This window comes from Quercus robur, chromosome 6, assembly GCF_932294415.1.
Source record: "Quercus robur chromosome 6, dhQueRobu3.1, whole genome shotgun sequence".
In the NCBI taxonomy this organism is placed as follows: domain Eukaryota; kingdom Viridiplantae; phylum Streptophyta; class Magnoliopsida; order Fagales; family Fagaceae; genus Quercus; species Quercus robur.
Window position 1 is genome coordinate 27,363,016 of NC_065539.1, and position 19,178 is coordinate 27,382,193.

Here is a 19,178-nt window from a genome sequence, read left to right on the forward strand (position 1 = left end):
AGAAAGCCTCATTAGAGAAAAGATAAAAGTATGGTAAGCCCATAATAACAAAATTAAAGGTGACCACTGTAAAGCTCATTTAATATAGACATACTATCTGCCTGTACACCACCAAGAAGATGAAACCATAAAACACATTTGAATGTCAGTAGAGGAATAGGGAACATAATTTGGAATCAAAATAGATAACCAGATGGGGTGGTTTTGCTGGTTTTGCATGGACCTCCATGGGGTTGCAACAATGATTGCCACAAAATCACCAGAATCTGATATTTATTGGATACTGCTACAGTCCAACTGGTTGGAGAGCTTGGCCAAATCTCTTACTCATATGTAATTCAAACAGAAAAGTGAATGAAAGTACACACAGGAGAAATGAAATACCAACAATATGGAGAAATCCCAGTCTTCCTAAAATGAGATTACTTTTCTGAATAGCAAGTCCAAATTGCAGAATATCAACAAAAAAAAAAAAGTAACCCCCTTTGCAGGAGTTGCACAGATTGTTAATGTGATACCTGAAATCAACTCCCATTTTTCACAATCCAAATAAAATAAAATAATTAAGCTAATTATCGATACCTGAAATCATCTTACATTTGAGGATGTGTATAGCACTGGGACTTAAATGTTAGCTAGGTTTACTAGTTCTTTATTTGATTGGACTCACATTTGGGGCTTTACTACTAGTACTCTTCCATTCCAGAGTTTATAGAGTCGTTTTCTCTCTATACATAATATTATTTTTCAGTAATTCTTTAGAATTCTTTATGTCAATTGTACATAGAGTACTCTTTTTGCAATAAAAAACTTTTTAATTATGAAAACAAGCTAATTGTGTTATCATTCCTCCTAAAATGAGATTACTTTTCTCAATAGAAAGTCCCAATTGTAACCCACCAAAAATTAAAAAATAATAAATAAAAGGAAAAGAGTCCCTGTTGCAGGAATTGTGCAGATTGGTTATGTGATACCTGATATCAACTCTCAGTTCTCACAATCCAAATAACTTAAGTCAATTAACCACTAATTATCTTACGATTAAATTAAACTTCAAAAACAACCTGCAACATAATGATTGGACCACCTTGCCAAGAAAATAGCATTTCCTCTCGCATCAATTCCACAATTTTTTTAACAAATCGTTGCATCTCCTCCTGGAAAAGATGAAATGTCACTATGATGTTAACAAATAAATATTGCAATAAAATTAAACCATAAATCTATAGCTAGTGATTAAGTCAATAATGAGAAGTTCCTTTGTTGAGATGAATAAATTTTTATTTTGTTTATGACGAGGAACGCCATCAAGGTATGGGCCAGTGGGACCACCCCTGAGGGGCAAACTCCGGATGCCTACACACCTCCACCAAGCAGGCATTAGGTAATCACAAAATACCTCATCTAGAAGGAGAGACTTCTGGATTTACAGTTAGTCTCAACACACTCCCTTACCGCTGAGACACCCCAGGTGGGGGCACTCGTTAAGATGAATTAATTATAGTACTAAACGAACCCCATCCAACATCTAAGGAAGAAGCAAGCAGCAATCACATTGATATAAAGCACTTCCAGAGGAGCTAATGAAACAATCAAACAAGAATAACTTCTTGGGAGAGAAAGCAAAGAGAAAAAATGCAAAACTGATGATAAAAATTACTTTCAAGCTTAGGCAGGATGGGAATGGAAATATTTCTACAGGTGAACCAAGAAACTGAATTTGCTGCTTAACAAAATATGCTGGCTAGCATTTTATACAAATGCATATTCCTTTTGCACTTCTAGTCCACATAGATACCTGTTAGCTAAAAGAACCAAGAACAAATGATAAATGTTCCAAGGGAGAACCCCTAAAGATGGAACTTTACAAAGATGTAAAAACACTTCAAACACAGCCTGCACGTTTTCTTTTTCTTTGCATACTCAAAAAAAGATCTGATGGTAAATATAAAATCTATGGCTTCCACCATGCAATTAGCTCCGTCAAAACAAAGATGCACAAAAGTGTTTTAACATATTTCAAGACTACCATGCTTTCATGTAAATAATAAAAAATTAATAAATAAATTGAGGTATTACGGAAGTACTGTCACTTTCAACTTAGGAAAGAAGTCACACAGTAAGTGAGTCAAAGTTAATTATAACGAATAAGCTAATATGTGTGCACATGACATGCCTCCTAACATAATCAATTATCATTTAGTAGCTTATTATATTGCACAAATAAGAGGTAAATATTTTTGATAAATTACATAACTTTATTAATGGAAAATAGTAACCCAAATATACAGGGAGTATACTATGGGTACACAATCAAGCTCCTAAGGTACAATGGTCAATCATATCTGAGAGAGAAGTAAAGGAAAAATATACAGGGAGTATACTATGGGTACACAATCAAGCTCCTAAGGTACAATGGTCAATCATATCTGAGAGAGAAGTAAAGGAAAAGGACCCCAAAGTTAGCAACCAATCAAATAAAGATTTAAGGAAAAATAACTTAAGATCTAGAATATTTTGTCCACAACCCTCAAACCTTGTAGCGTTCCACTCCCCCAAATGCACCACGTTAAACAATGAGGCACAAGTTTCCAAACTGCTAAGACCTTGCCAAGAAGCTAGCATATCCGAAACTCTTTGCGACCTAACCCAATGAACTCCAAATAAATACTTTCATCATTGCATTTCCAAACTTTTTGTCCCAGAAGATTTCCATTTTGACTAGAATATACCAACTAAACATAATGAAATTTCATTTCTTTGCCTTGGAATCATTTTCATACCCCTTAAGCCAAGGCTTGAGAGATAGAGAGGAAGATAGAGTGAGAACAGTGTCAGCCATTTAAAATGGTGTGCAAGGGGAGCCAACACCTGGGTTATAAAATGACAAAGTTTGGCTATAAACTTGACCAACAATAGGAAGATGACATGTGCAATAGTTGAAGTGATTGTATACAATCATTTGTACTAAACCAAACTTAAATGATTGTATACAATCATTTGAAGTGAGTCATGTGCAATGCACATTGCACATGACAAGGACACGTTATCTTCCTATTGTTGGTTGTACCCTAGTTTGTAGCCAAAGCTTGTTCGTTATAAAAAAAATATAGGAAAAGGATACAATAGTTGACAAAAGAGGGCTGTAGAATAAAAAGATAGCAAAAGTTTGCATAATTGATTGCCATATAAGGCGATGTCTCAAGTGTGTTGACATTACACCGTTACTCCTATTTTATTGGTACAATTTGATCTTTGGTTCTAGCCTTTGAACATTGTTATCTAATGAAAATCCATTTAAGATATGGCAAAAATGAAAATAAATATATTCTAGAATTTTGAGAAAAAACTGATATAGGACAAGAGGGAACAAAGCAAAATCTGATTTAAAACTCCTGGGGCAGATCTGGTAGCACGTGGGCAACTTAGGTTTTTAGGAATTAGGATAAAGTTTCTGGGAAATAATAAGGATTATAGGGTTCCAATGGAGGGAAGGAATAGTGGGATTTGTGGAAGAAACAAAGGGAAAACCCCAAAATTTGGGTTGCTGTTCTAGGGCTGTGAGCAGTAACCCGTGAATAGTGATGGGGTTTAAGAACAGAAAATAAAAAGAGATAAATTTCCAGGCATCACACCTAGGGTTCCTTAGCATCACACAAACCTTAAAAAAACTTCAAAGCTTCTCTAAGAATCTGAAAACTTTATTATTCTTAAAATAGAAGACTAATACCTATTCCTAGTTGAAATAGCACTTTATTTAAACTCCTAATAAGATTTGGACTTGGACACTCAAATCTATATATCTATATATATATAATAGCAGAAGCTGAGAGCTCCTAGAATTAAGGAGGTAATGACAAATAGGAAAAATGACCATTTAAATGCTGCCACGTTTACAATTTTTTCTTTAAAATACCGCACGTTGCGTCCGGAAGACTCACCTATACACCTGTTCAACCCGAAACAATCATAATAAAAGCCACTAATTGGCCCGCATGTTACACCTGTTCAGCCCAAAGCAAACGTAACAAAAGCCATCCATTTCTCACACCGAAAAGGTTTTAAAGTTACAGAGACAGTTTGCTGAAAGAGGAAAAACACAAAAGAACAAAGAGAGACAGAGAGATTTCGTAAACTGCAGAAGAACAAAGATTGAAAGAGAGATCGAAAACATTACAAAAGAGAGATCAAAAACAAATGAAGAACAGAGATCGACAAAGAGATAAATTTCAGGGCAGCCATCACCGTCATGCAATCGGAACCGTTACCGGTGAAGGTTTTCTTTATTCTTTTTAAAATTACATGATAAATATGATTTTATATTTGAGTGTTTCGATTTAGGCATTTGGGTTAGATTTGGTTTTGTTCAAGGTTATAAGATTAAATTTGGTTTATGGGTAGGGTATATGTGTTGCTTTGGATTTATTTAACTCTCTCTTGGATTCAATTGTAGATTTCATTTGTAAATGATTGATTTCAATTTCAAATCTATGTAATAAAAAATTAAAGGGTTTTTCTTAAACTTTTCTTTTTCTAGGTTTGTAGGTGGAAAGGCAAATCCTTGGAAGCAATGCAAGTCTGATTAGAAGCGGTACTACCAGCTAGAGTTTCCACTCTATTGGAACCATCCCTGGTAATTTTTTTTTTTAATTGAATATTAAATATGCTTTATAAACCATTACCAAACCCTTCTTCTTTATCTAAAGAGGTACTAACTAACTTTGTTTATTCATTTTTTTATGTTGTTTGGTAATGGTTTTTTTGCTAATCAGAGTAGTTTGTTTGTTTTGGTTTGATTTCTTCATTGGTTAAGATATTTACTGACTCACACCGTTTCTATAATTTATAACTTAGTCTTGCATCATGCGGGTACAACGATGAAAACATATGTCACATTACATTTAAAAATTTCCATGCGCTGGTACATCTGCAAGCTCATTACTTGCTCTATATAATACCTTTCTAAATAGGCTCAACTACTCAAGTAGTTGGTTGCAATCCCACGGTGCTTTTACTTAGTTGTGCTTATTTTGTCTTGGGTGTAATTTTTGGGTGGATTCATGTTGCAAAACATTCATCTCATTCCCATTTGGAACAAGCAAACTATGTGTTTGATAAAATGTCTTACTCACTTTTGCAAGTTCAAGTCAACTTCACACAAACACTAATGTTATAGCTAAGTTAATTATGCCATACATTTGACTTCCAAATTTCATTTTCTCATGTTCATTAATGGTTTAATGTTGTGTCTATGGAGGGCTACAGTACAATTACAATTCCAATGTCACATGCAGCCAAACTGGTTTCAATGTCTGCTTTGACCATACAGAAGCTGCCAATGCAATTGTTGTGTCCAAAGTACTCTTTACTAACAGTGACAAAGTGAGGTTTGCTGGGCTGTTTTTCTCTTTCCTTTCTCAATTCCTCTAATAGTATTTGAAGAAATCCTTGAACCAAATTTCCCCTACCTCCGTCCAAAAATTTCTGCCTTTGCAAAATTGTTAAGATGGACATGCAATTTATATTGGAGTTACACGCGCCAAATGTGTGACACATGCAAATTAAGGAGATGTTTTATTAGTTAGTTAGTGCCAAGAACTTACAAATCTTTATTCTTATTTTAATTAGAATGTAATAATGCTGGATTTTTAATGGATTGTAGCATTTGGGTAGTAATGAGCTTGAGGGAGGGCATCCATTTTATTATATTAACAGTTCATAGAGAACACATATATGGCTCATTGATCTTACTTTCCTAACATTTTTTTTCCTCATAGAAAGAGCTTAGATTTTTATAAGCAAAACTAATTAAGTTTTGTGTTATTTCAATATTGCATAGCATGGGGTAAGTTTGTCTAATTCCCATTATTAGTCCAAAATTTTATGGAGACTTTGTGGCTGAATGAGTTTCAAGATTCTAATTTTAATAGGCTGGGTGTTGTTTTTATGTGTTTTAATTCAAGTTGTGACCAAACGATAATTGGAAAAAAATTTCTCCTAATTTTAATGGTTTGGTTGCGGGAAAAATGAGCAATGCATTTATGCTTCAATGTAGCACGGGCGTCATAATCTGCAAATCATAAACCTAGGTGAATTCTATTCCATATTCCCTTTGGTGGAAGAATTGACTGGATCAGTAAAATACTAATGTTTTGGCATGCCTTATGAACTCCTTTTTTCTTTTACGTGAATATTGATATTGGGACTGGTATAGTAAGCAATTCTAATTGAATATTTAACTGCAATTATTAGAATTGGAAAAAATGTGTGTATGTGTATGTGTTGATCATCCTTATGTTTGGTTTATTGCTTTACCATGAAGCTGCAATTTATATTAGACACACTTAATTTTGAAAGTGTCTAATATAATACTTATTAAACAAAGTATAGAAAAAATGGAGATATACAATGTAAGCCCACTTCCCCCTCCACATATGAACCAACTAGAAATTCTCAAACTCAATAAAAGTATGACAATCCTGCTTACCTAACAAGTCTCTTGCATAAGCAACTATGGTGTACAATTAAATAATGTGCCAAGAAAAAGAGATATTTTAAAACTTGAAAAAAGCAAAGTTACTATCCATTATTGTTCTTATTATCACAATTTGTTTGTCACTAATGAATAATTATTTGAATGATAATATATACTTTCTTTTACTTTTGGAGAGAAGTTCCGGGGCAATACAAGATGGACTTAAGGGATTCCTTGGGCTGACACTTAATTGAAACGGCTAGTATAAGTTATATCCCATGAAGAAGTACTCCAATGTATATAGTTTTAGGTATTGGGCACTATATGCTTAAATATACTACGTTATTAAATAAAGTTCATTAATATAAAGTTCATTAATATGTTAAACGATCCCGTGCATTGCGCGGGTTAAACACTAGTAATATATAATAGCCAAACACGTTTGACTGTTAGTTGACCTTCTAATATTTTGTCAAATAGGTTTTGGAAGTCTCACAATTTTACACATCACTTATTTATTTATTATGTCAAGAGGAGAGTTTTAAACTAACTATTACTTAGCAAACAGAAGATTTTTAGACCAACTACTACTCAACAACAGCGTTTTAAACCAAACCGAAGACATTTGGCTATTAATTGATCTTCTAATATTTTGTCACATAAGCTTTGGTAGTTCCACAATTTTACACATCATTTTTTTTTATTTACTTATTTATTATGTTAAAAGGAGAGTTTTAAACCAACTACTACTTAGCAAACTGAAGAGTTTTAAACAAACTACTACTCAACAACATGAAGAGTTTTAAACCAAACCGACATACTACTATATATATATACACACACACAAATCACCACACTCGGAGCTGTACTCTTCGCGAGACTTTTCCAGAACTCTATAACATTAATTGTAATAAGGAGTCTTCTATTGCGGATGTTATGCACTTTCCTAACCAGAAACTTCACTGGGATCTTCTTTTTTCTAGAGCTCCCCAAGATTGGGAAATGGAACATTTTTACATTTTTCTGGGTCTTATCAATTCTATGCCCCTTAATAGTGAAGGTCAAGACAAACTATGTTGGAAACCAGCAGGGAATAAGAATTTTAAAGTGAGTGAATACTATCTTTCCCTTTCCTCTACTCCTGACATTTCTTTCCCTTGGAAACCTGTGTGGCGTTCAAAGGTCTCTCCTAGGGTTGCTTCTTTCTCTTGGACTGCCACATTAGGTAAGATTTTGACAATTGAGAATTTATGGTGTAAGGGTGTCGCAGTTGTAGATTGGTGCTATATGTGTAAAAAGAGTGAGGAATTGGTGATTCATCTTCTTCTTAATTGTCCTATTGCTTATGAATTATGGTTATAGTGTGGACTCTATTTGGTCTTCTATGGGTTATACTGCATGGTGTCTCTGATTTATTTTCGAGTTGGCAAGGTTCCTTCGGTGGGCATCAGAGCATTGATTTATGGAGGGCTGTCCCACATTGTCCTATAGTGTATTTGGCGAGAACGAAACTCAAGATGTTTCGAAAGGAAGGAACAGTCTATTTCAGAATTTAAATCTCTTCTTCTTCACACCTTGCTGGAGTGGAGTTCTTCCTTTAATCTTTTTCCTTGTTCTAATTTTTTAGAAATGCTTGATCTTTGTGATTTATGTGTTTGATGTACTATTATCCATGTACACCCCCGGTGTAGTTGGACTTTTGATAAATACAATTATGTTATTTATCAAAAAAAAAAAAAACATCACCACACCAAAACCCTCCATGTTGTTTACCCTCTCTTTGCCGTTTTTGCTCTTTTGTTTCTACAAACCTTTTGTCCTCAAGCCTCAAGGTATCTTTTACATAAATTTCTCTTTTGTAACTACTTTTGTTTTTCATATTTTTTTCCTTTAATATTCTATGTTTGTATATCTTTTTTTGCATTTTTACTTCCATTGCCCTTGTGTTTGTGTAATATTTTATTAAGAACCAAACTTCTAGACACCATGTTTGTATCCAGAGTTTTTATAGATGGAGTAAATGCTAAAAGAAAACTAGAGGTAATGGATGCCACCAAAATGTATTGATTTTTTAATTTTCATATTTGACATCTTAGTTTTGTTGGATGAATATTTTGTGCTATAGAATGTTGTATTTTGTTGTTCCACATTTCATAAAAGTTTAAAAATAGTAGAAACATTAATAGTGTATCTTTGTTTCATCTTATAAAAAATACACAATATGGTTATTTTTTCAAAATATGCATATCTTAGTTTCGTATTATAAATATTGATTTTCATTCATTTTTAACTAATTGTAGCATTGAACGTAGTGAAGATATTTAACTATCCAATGCATCACACAGGTTAGTGACTAGTAAAACTAAAATAGGACCCAATAGACAATTAGCACAGCCCATCCCAGAAATTATGAAATTACAAAATTGCCATTACCACTTAAAAATAAATATAACAAAATAAAACTAGCATTGACCCACTACCTGCATCAACAACCAACAAAAATGTGCAAGAATAGAGGTTCAAAGGTGCATTGTACCTTGAAAGGTACATTTTCTGTACGAAATTCTATGCCGGGGACATCACGCAGCCACACTGGAAAGCCCCTATAAGATTATCAGCAAAAATCAGATGAAAATTGACAAACAAAATATTTCACAAGAATGTCCATAATAGTCTCATCAAAAGAGCATCAAAGGATCAAACTATAAGTTAGATTGAGAAAACTAAAGAATACATACTAATATTTCTTCTTAATATTCCACGACTAGCCTAAAATCTTCTAGGAAGAATATACCATTACGCATGAAAACATTGCTTCTTTTTCTCACTGCAATGTGCAGTCATGATGGAAATTCAAGCATTTACAAGCTACTTTCAAAATACCTAGCTACTAATGTATAATTGCGCTTAGAATAGACTTTTGTATAGTTTTCTTTCTTTAATATACCTACCAAAAAAAAAACTTTTTGAAGATGCTGATGACAGAACAAGAAATCAATATATAATTTTTCCAGGTGCATCTAGAAACCAACTCATTGAAAGAGCTTCTTCTACCTCATCCTCAATCCCACTATCTATTTAACTCAATTTTAATTTAGAATAGCTTTAGCATGAGAATTCCACTTATATGCTAACCTTATGCTACTAATTTTACTAAGGATAGAATTGAAGGCACATCAATATAACTGGAGTAAGTTTTGGGTTTTAACTTTTAATAGTTCCAATAAGATTTTTTTTTCAAAAATCTAACTTCATTGAGTAGTCTAAAGTTTTCTTTCTTTTCTTTTTTATTTATTTCCAAGTTGACAGTTTTCAATTGTAGTATATTTGACATGCCATTTGTGACTAGTTCAATTAGATAATGTTCCTTGATAGCAATCCATTTTAGTTTCATTTCTGTATGGGTGTCTCATTCTCTAAAATCATAAACAAGTTGTATGGGTGTCTCATTCTCTGTACGGGTGTCTGGATCACTTGATAGGATCCAAACTTGTTTTGGTGAACCAAGAGTACTTTGTCCTAGTTAAATAATGTTTACTCCCAGGAGGAATTTAGAATGAGAGGCCTGGCTACCTCGGATTAGTCACATATGAGGCCTGGCTACCTTGAATTAGCCATAGATTTTGTGCTTACTTCATAGTCTGGTTGCTACTGCTCTAGATTTCGTGCTTTCTTCATAGTCTGGTAGCTGCTGCTTTATTTCAATTCCCAATAGGTGGTTCCACATTTTTCTTCATAGAATCCAAAATGTTTGAGTTTTCCGTTGAGGCAGGGGGTTCTTATTTCTTATTACGGATCTTTGAGGCGCCATACCTCAATGCACTCAGTTTTTATGGAGAAGGAGAGTGCAAACCAATTTTTGTTCCACTTGGAGGAAATAATTTCAAAGCAATCACGTGGCCATTATGCAAGAACGATTAGAGAGGGGCTAGCGCAGCTTTGGCCTAAACCTGAGGAAAATTTTAAAACCAACTTCTCTTACTAGTCAGGGATCGTTTCATAGAATACAGAGTGCACCAAAGGCTGAGGTGGCGGTGGTGGTTGACAAACCTCATAATCACAGCAGTGCAAAAAATAAAGGCAAGGAGAAAGTTCCGGTCTTTCAAAATTTGAAATCTTCAATTCCCAATAACTCATACCGTGATCAAGGCAGGAGTTATTCTAGGAAAGATATGGGCATACGGCACAATTTGGGGCAAATATATTGTCTAATATTAACGTGATTGCCAAAAGAGATTTGCTAACTCTAGACATCTTTTTACGTGTGGAGCGTGGAAAAGAGGGGCAGTGGGCTGTAGTTTCTTCTTTTATTAAAGATGTGGGCTCCAATCAAATTAGCCATGGAATGAGGCCCAACACTTTCAAGGGCCATAACATGTATAACCAAAACTAGGCCCCCAAACCTAAGCCTAAAGCCCAACCCATCTCTCAACAACCCATTAGATCTAAGCCAAAAGTCACCCACTCTCATCAAATCACTGATACGATGCCGATGAAGCTCATCTCCCCCTCCATGCATCCTCCAACTATCATCACCATCAACGGCACTTTTAAACCACTGAGAAGCACCACTAGTAACAATACTGATATGCCTCTAACGTCCACCATCATCAAGGGCAACACTTCCCATCCGTTGTCCGACATCGTCATCTCCCCACCAGTGAAGAACAGTCCCACTCCTCCACTAACAACCACCATCATTAAGGGCACCACTTCCCAACTAACGACTGACATCGATATCTCCCCACCAGTGAAGAACAGCCCTACCACCAACAGCAACAGCTCTTCTCCACCACGGGCTGATTCTTTAGAATTTGGGTCTATGTCGGGCATCAATCCTCCACCGTTGACCAACGGCATTTCTCAATCGAGCACTTCTGCAGTGGCTAGTGCTACGCTCTCCGATTAGCTAGTAGCTTCAGTGCTAGTTACCACTAAGGCTTGTCATGTTGAGCCTCACCCCTCCATTAAGAATTTCGTTGAAGATTTGGAGCACACCTGGGGTAATTTAGAGAAATGGGTCTTAGAGCTTCATGGAGGGAGGCAAATAGCTATTCCTCTCTCACTATACCACTCACCTAGGAGCATGTCGGATTTTTCCGATCTCGAGGGAGCTGTGGGATAGGGTAACAACACTTTCAAGGAAGGACATATTGTTAGTTGGCCAGATGAATGTAATGGTGCTCTGGATAATGTTTCTGTTGTATCAAGGTCAGATTGTGAGTTAGGGGACTCTGATGGGGTCTTGTAAACTGGGAAAAGATTAAAGAACCACTGGTTGTGCAACCTTTGGCCATGGCTAACCCAGTTGCTCCACTTGTAGAGGTGGCAAATGCTTCCACTCAATTATCACCATGGGTTGAGAAACGAATTAAAGCTTTTAGAAAATCTGTGGGTACTTCCTTGGAAGGCTTCGAAGCGGAAATTACTGGGATTTTTTTAGCTTTGGAGGCTAAGAAGAAAGCTAAAATGTAGGGTGAATGCCCTCAGAAGAGAGAGCTTAAGACAGGTTCTAAAGGGCATCAGGAGTTGAAAAGTCTGCTAAATTCTTGGAATTTTGAGAATAATTCTGTTTTGTTAGGAAATGCTAGTGGGGAACGGAATTCTGTGGTGCCTCAATGAATTTGAAAATTATCTCCTGGAATGTTAGTGGGCTGAATGATTGTGGAAAAAGACTTCAAATTTGAAATATGATCAGAGGTTGAGGTGCAAAAATTATTTGTCTTCAGGAAACAAAAATGGAATTGATAACAAGGAGAGAGATCCGGAGCTTGTGGGGTTCTCAACATTTGGATTGGCTATATTTGGGCTCTATAGATGCTTCGGGGGGGTGTTTTGGTGATGTGGGATAGAAGGATGGTGGAAAAAATTGACGAAGCAATAAGAAGGTTTTCTGTCTCATGCAAATTTAAGAATGTGGAAGATCATTTTGTATGGGCTTTCACTGGTGTATATGGACCAAACTCTGATCGTGACAGACAACTGCTTTGGGAAGAGCTGGCTAGTATTCATAGTTGGTGGAATGTGCCTTGGTGCATTGGTGGTGATTTTAATGTAGTGCGATTTCCTTCAAAGCAACTTGGTGCAAACTCTTTCTCATCAGCCATGCTTGATTTTTCAGATTTCATTTTTGAACACAATCTTATTGATTTACCATTGGAAGGTGGTACTTTCACTTGGACTAATTCTAGAGCAGTGGCTTCGCGGTCTAGGCTTGACAGGTTTCTTCTCTCTTCTGATTTGGAAGAGCACTTTCCTAACATTCGTCAAAAAATATTGCATAGATTACTTTCAGATCACTTTCCAGTTCTTTTAGAAGGGGGAAATTTTCACAGAGGCAGCTGCCCTTTTCGCTTTGAGAATATGTGGTTAAAGGTAGAGGGTTTTGTGGAGAAAGTGAAAACTTGGTGGGAGTCCTATCATTTTCAAGGTTCCCCTAGCTTTCGGTTTGCAAGCAAATTGAAAGCTTTGAAGCTAGATTTAAAGAAATGGAATGTAGAAGAATTTGGCAATGTGGAGGATAAGATGAAGAAGATATGGAAGAACCTTGAAGTACTTGATTTGCTGGAAGATAGTCGTCCTCTATCATATGATGAGACTTTGGAAAAAGAACGGCTTCGCATTGATCTTGAAAAGGTAACTCTTATGGTTGAAATATGTTGGAGGCAGAAATCTAGGGCCCTTTGGATCCGAGAGGGGGATAGAAACACTAAGTTCTTTCATAGAACAGCAAACTCCCACTGAAGGTTTAATACTATAGACAATCTTTTGGTGGAAGGTGAATTAACATCGGATTCAAATTCAATATCAGCTTGCATCTCTCATTTCTACAAACAATTTTACTCTAAAAATGAGGGCCAAAGACCTGTGCTAGATGAAGTGGAATTCTCTATGATTTCTGAGGAGGAAGCTGCTTGGTTAGATAGACCATTTGAGGAAGAGGAGGAATATGGTGTCATCCAAGGTTGTAATGGTGATAAATCTCCAGGACTGGATGGTTTATCAATGGCTTTCTTTAAGGCTTGTTGGGACTTTTTAAAACTTGAAATTATGGAGGTTCTTGCAAACTTCCATTCACAAGTTGTCTTTGAGAAAAGCCTTAATGCAACTTTCATTGCTCTCATTCCAAAGAAAGTAGATGATGTTAATGTGAGAGACTTTAGACCCATTAGTCTAGTGGGCAGTATTTATAAAGTCATTTCCAAGTTGCTAGCTAATAGGCTAAGAAGGGTGATTACTGGGATTATCTCAGAGTCTCAAAATGCTTTTGTTCTAAATAGACAAATCCTAGATTCTGCCTTAATTGCTAATGAGTGTTTGGATAGTAGGATCAAGGCAGGGATACTTGAGGGTTTACGTAAGTTAGATGTGGAGAAAGCTTTTGATCATGTCAGTTGGGATTTTCTTATGTATATGTTGCAACGTTGTGGATTCTCTAAGAAATGGAGAAGGTGGATTTTGTTTTGAATCTCCACAGTGAGATTTTCAATTTTGATAAATGGCTCCCCTAAGGATTTCTTTGGGAGCTCTAGGGGGCTGTGCCAAGGAGATCCTCTCTCCCCGCTCTTATTTGCTATTGTTATGGAGGCATTAAGCCGCTTGTTGGATGATGCGGTTCTGGCTGGACGCATCCCGGGTTTCACTGTTGGTACCAAGTCTAATAACCCCCTCATGGTGGCTGATCTACTCTTTGTGGATGACACTTTAATTTTCTATGATGCTTCAACAAGTCAAATTGAATATTTGCGGGAGATTTTATCCTCTTTGAGGCAATGTCAGGGTTGCACATTAACCTGGCTAAGTTAGAATTAGTTCCAATTGGAGAGGTGACTAATATGGGGGAGCTTGTGGCATTGCTGGGTTGTAGACAGTCATCTTTGCCAATGACTTACTTGGGACTGCCTTTAGGTGCTAAATTCAAGGATAGGGCGATTTGGAACTCTATTCTAGAAAGAATGGAGCGAAGATTAACAAGTTGGAAGCATTTATATTTATCAAAAGGTGGTAAGATTACCTTAATCAAAAGCACTCTCTCAAGTTTGCTAACTTATTTCCTATCTCTCTTCCCTAGTCTAGTGGATATTGTTATTCATATTGAGAGGCTTCAAAGGTATTTTTTATGGGGTGGGATGGATGAGTCCCCCAAATTCCGTCTAGTAAAATGGGCCCAGGTTTGTTCTCCCTTGCAGTCCGGTGGTTTGGGTATTAGAAATTTGAGAACCTTTGATCAAGATTTGTTGGGGAAATGGTTGTGGAGATATGGAAGAGAGACAACCTATCTCTAAAGGCAGGTTATTGAGACTAAATATGGGAATGATTGGGGAGGTTGGTGTACAAAAGAAGTCTCTAATCCTTATGGTGTTAGTCTTTGGAGAACCATAAGACAAGGCTGGCCAGCCTTTTCAAAATCCATTCAGTTTGAGGTTGGTGTTGGTGACAGAATTAAATTTTGGCATCATGTGTGATGTGGGAGCTGTACTCTCCGGGAGGCTTTTCCGGAACACTATAACATTAGTTGTAATAAGGAGTCTTCTATTGCAGATGTTATGCACTTTCCTAACCAGAGGCTTCACTGGGATCTTCTTTTTTCTAAAGCTCCCCAAGATTGGGAAACAGAACATTTTTACACTCTTCTGGATCTTATCAATTCTATGCCCCTTAATAGTGAAGGTTAAGACAAACTATGTTGGAAACTGGCAGGGAATAAGAATTTTAAAGTGAGTGAGTACTATCTCTTCCTTTCCTCTACTCATAACATTTCTTTCCCTTGGAAACCTGTGTGGCATTCAAAGGTCCCTCCTAGGGTTGCTTTCGTCTCTTGGACTGCCACTTTAGGTAAGATTTTGACTATTGAGAATTTATAGTATAAGGGTGTCGCAATTGTAGATTGGTGCTATATGTGTAAAACGAGTGAGGAATCAGTGAATCATCTTCTTCTTCATTGTCCTATTGCTTATGAATTATGGTCTATGGTGTGGGCTCTATTTAGTCTTCAATGGGTTATGCCACATGGTGTCTCTGATTTATTTTCAAGTTGGCAAGGTTCCTTCGGTGGGCATTGGAGCATTGATTTATGGAGGGCTGTCCCACATTGTGTCCTTTGGTGTATTTGGTGAGAACGGAAGTCAAGATGTTTCGAAGGGAAGGAACGGTCTATTTCAGAATTTAAATCTCTTCTTCTTCACACCTTGCTAGAGTGGAGTTCTTCCATTAATCTTTTCCCTTGTTCTAATTTTTTAGAAATGCTTGATCTTTGTAATTTATGTATTTGATGTACTGCTTTCTATGTACACCCCCGGTGTACTTGGACTTTTGATTAATACAATTCCGTTATTTATCAAAAAAATATATTAGGGGGTGACAATTGACAAAATGGCGTTCTACGCCCAAATGCAACCATGCCTTTTAATTACATACACCAATAACACCACACAGGCACCTAGAAGATGCTGGAAAGAATTATTATGCATTTATTAGGAGCACATAGATAGTCAGCCCACTTATAAAAACTTTCTGGATCATGCAGCATTGAAGGGAATTTTATTTCATTAAATTGAATTGTAAGTGGAAAGGCAACTTTTTCATTAAGTAGAAAAAGGAACTAGTAAATATAAGGGGAGAGAAGATTAGACCCAAAATTCCACTCGGCGCATACATAAGGTCCTACGCGAAGATGGAGATATAGTCCACTGGATCCCACCAGCTTCACGAACTTGACAATATCATATCTCCCTGCGAAGTTATACTGAACAAACAAACTATAAGAAAATTAAAATTTTGACAAACAAATATATATGTGTGTGTGTGTGTGTGTGTGTGTGTGTGTCATGTTTAGGACAACTACACATCAAATCACAAAGCTACCCAACCCAGAGCAGCTGTGAAAAAAATTTTATTGCACCTGTCCTCTGACTGGCTCATGCCCATTCCAAAACACATAAGTTTGGATCACATCTGCTCCACCTTCCTTGCTCTTTGCAATCAGATCAGGCCACATCTGGCATCACATGAAAAGAGATATCATAAGACACTTAGAAAGAAAAGCAAGCAAGCAACGATACCCATGATAAGGGAAGGCTTAAGAAGCTGCCCATTTTTTTAAATAAATGAAAAAAAAAAGTTTATACAAGTTAAAAGATGGAATTTTAACCTATGTTGCCCTCTCCCTGATGATTACTCTTTAGGTTTGAACCTCAAATTTCTTATTCTATGACAAGATACTTTACTAGTTGAGCAAATTGGAACTCACATGTTATAGAAGCATTATAATCAGAATAAAACATTCCTGGATTACAAATAAATAAAATTGGAACAAATGAATTTAGAATTGAAAAGAAGGCAATTTTAGGGAATAATAATTGGAGATGAAATTAAGAGTAGAAGTAGGGATTAGGGGTGTAAATGTAATGATTCATTGATTCTCAATATTCATGCAAAATCGGATATGTGTACCTGAGGAGTGGCGCGGGGGTAGTGGATTCCGGCAGAGATGAGCATGCGGCGCTTGCCGTCGATGATGATAGCCCTGTGGTCGTAGCTCACGTTGAATGGCTTGAACATGTTGGCCGAGCTTGTCTGTGGTATCTCAATCGCCATCACCAACACAGATATTAATGCACACTCAACCAAACCTCTGCACCTGCTCCTGCTCCCACCCATTTTCGCAGCACACACAAGACCGTCGACTAGAAGAAAGACACTGCTAACATGAATGAGATTGGTTCAATGGATATCATAATTAAATTTTGGTGCACCTCCCGTAAGGTTTGAGACCCCAAACTCGGGTGGAAAATGGCGAGTTGGGCGGGTTTTGGATTGGGTACATTACTAGCCATTATCAATTAAAAAATTTTAAACCCAATTTAAATAAATATTAAATAAACCATTACCTATCCAACCCATTTAATCACCCAACCCCAACCTCAACCTGCTCATTAATATTATTCCCTTTTTTTTTTATCGAATTAAACCTATTATTTGATTTATATTAATAATTACAAATACCATTACCAAGAACTTATCATAAAACTAGCCTATGAGTGCAAGTGTATGCCAAGAAGCTTTTCTATTTTTTTATAAAAATTAATAATATGCATTTATTATAATTTAGAATTTTTTTTTTCAAAAAAAAATGATAAACTTTAGAGATAAATAGTGTAGGGACACGATTTTTAACGACCCAAGAATGACATTGGGCTCGTATGTAAAAGGCCCAAACAATATAATTCATAGAGAGTGGGCTAGAAAGGCTAGACCTTGGTCGTTGGACAGCGGTTTAGTCGTGATTTTCATGGAAGCTCATACGAAGGTAGGTTTGGCCAGAATAGCTAGGCTTCACATCGGTGTAGCTCGAAGGGTTTGAGTCCTCGGACTAAGTCCGAGGAGCATCACATTCTTCCCCTTCTTCTTTTTGTGGGATCTTTTTTCCTCCTCCCCCCCCCCCCGGCTCTCTTCCCCTTTTATACCAATGTTTACTTCCCGTTTTTCATCTACGTGTCAGTTTTTCCTTTTTGGGGTAATGACTCGTCCTATCAATCCATACGTCAGAGTGGTTGGGGGTGGTTGGGAAAAGTTAAATAGCATGGTCTGGAGTATGGGCTTGTCAGATGCAGGGCTCCACATTACGGTGTTGGCAGCTTTCTCCTTTGTATTGCTCTTGTACTGAGTTTGTCCTTTTCTTCAGGCGTTTTGTGAAGTGTTGAGCGTGAGATCGTCCTCGGCCACATCCTTGGGCCTTTGATGGGCTTTCATCATACGTCCTCGGCAGTAGGGCTCCTCGGCCTGGGCTTTGGGCCCTGAATACAAAGTGGGCTGGGACCTCAGATTTCGGGCCCCACAATAACCCCTCAAAATCCTACTGCCCGGCCTTATTGTTGGGGAGGAGGGTTTTGGTAATGTTAGGCCCAAACCATGACTGGCCCAGCTCAACATTTCTTTAATGCCGGGGTTTTTTCCTTTGCATGGGGGGCGCACCAAATTGTGAGACATCCCTCTAGATTTTCTCACGCGACGCCTTTAACGTTTCAATGTTCGAGGCGTGCCATTAATATGTCTCTTTCACGAGGCTATCCAAACTTTATGGTTGCAAGCGACGCTGGGAGCTAAGCAAAGACTGTCTCGTCTGTAGCATTTCTTGGGAACATGCGTAGATTAAATGCCACCGGTTTACCCTCTATATAAGTAGGATAGGGGGTTACTCCTCCTACATATAAACCCTTCGGCTCCCTCCCAATTCATAATTCTTCCGCCATACTCATAATCTCCATCTCCAATGCCATCCACCCTCAGAGCAATATGTTTGAGGCATGGGTGGGGATGAAGGATCTATATCCGCTTCAAAGGCACCAAATCCTTCCAAGACTTAAGGTGTTGCAGTCTGGAGAGGAAAGACATAGACTCAAGATGATCTTTCGCTCTGATAAGGTGGGGATGGTATCTCTGCCTCTTTCAGTCAAAATCCGAAGCAGGCACTGGTCGCATCAGGTTCTTGGTGCGTCAGAAATAAGGTTTTCCGTCATCAGCGCTGTCTGCTTTATCGCAGGCGTGGCTAACATGGAGGCTCATCAACTTCCGGCTCCCTGCACCTCTTCTTCAACGGTGCCAGCCTCAAGTTGGGCTCCCTGCACCTTTTCTTCAACGATGCTAGCCCCAAGTTGGGTTCTTTTGCTGCTTGAGTCATAGGCATGTAAAAGTATTGAGAAAT

The 19,178-nt window shown here is 37.2% G+C and overlaps 1 protein-coding gene and 1 long non-coding RNA gene across 3 annotated transcripts in view; one reads left to right on the forward strand and one right to left on the reverse strand.

Moving 5' to 3' along the window:
• The window catches only part of LOC126688392 (beta-galactosidase 9), a 64,717-nt gene extending 47,422 nt beyond the window's left edge, over positions 1 to 17,295 (reverse strand). The window contains exons 1-5 of the mRNA XM_050383063.1: positions 16,928 to 17,295; positions 16,377 to 16,472; positions 16,108 to 16,220; positions 9,012 to 9,078; positions 1,065 to 1,157 (exon numbers count right to left, since the gene is read on the reverse strand). Of these exons, the coding sequence (XP_050239020.1) occupies positions 1,065 to 1,157; positions 9,012 to 9,078; positions 16,108 to 16,220; positions 16,377 to 16,472; positions 16,928 to 17,134 (576 nt within the window). The 5' untranslated portion in view covers positions 17,135 to 17,295. The remainder of the gene's footprint in view (positions 1 to 1,064; positions 1,158 to 9,011; positions 9,079 to 16,107; positions 16,221 to 16,376; positions 16,473 to 16,927) is intronic.
• Positions 3,958 to 5,739, forward strand: LOC126688393 (uncharacterized). 2 transcript variants are annotated; one of them, XR_007644249.1, is made up of 2 exons: positions 3,958 to 4,276; positions 4,538 to 5,739. It is a non-coding gene; the product is annotated as an uncharacterized LOC126688393 (long non-coding RNA). The 2 variants fall into 2 exon arrangements; XR_007644250.1 differs by having other exon boundaries at positions 3,958 to 4,270.
• Positions 17,296 to 19,178: the final 1,883 nt, after the last annotated feature.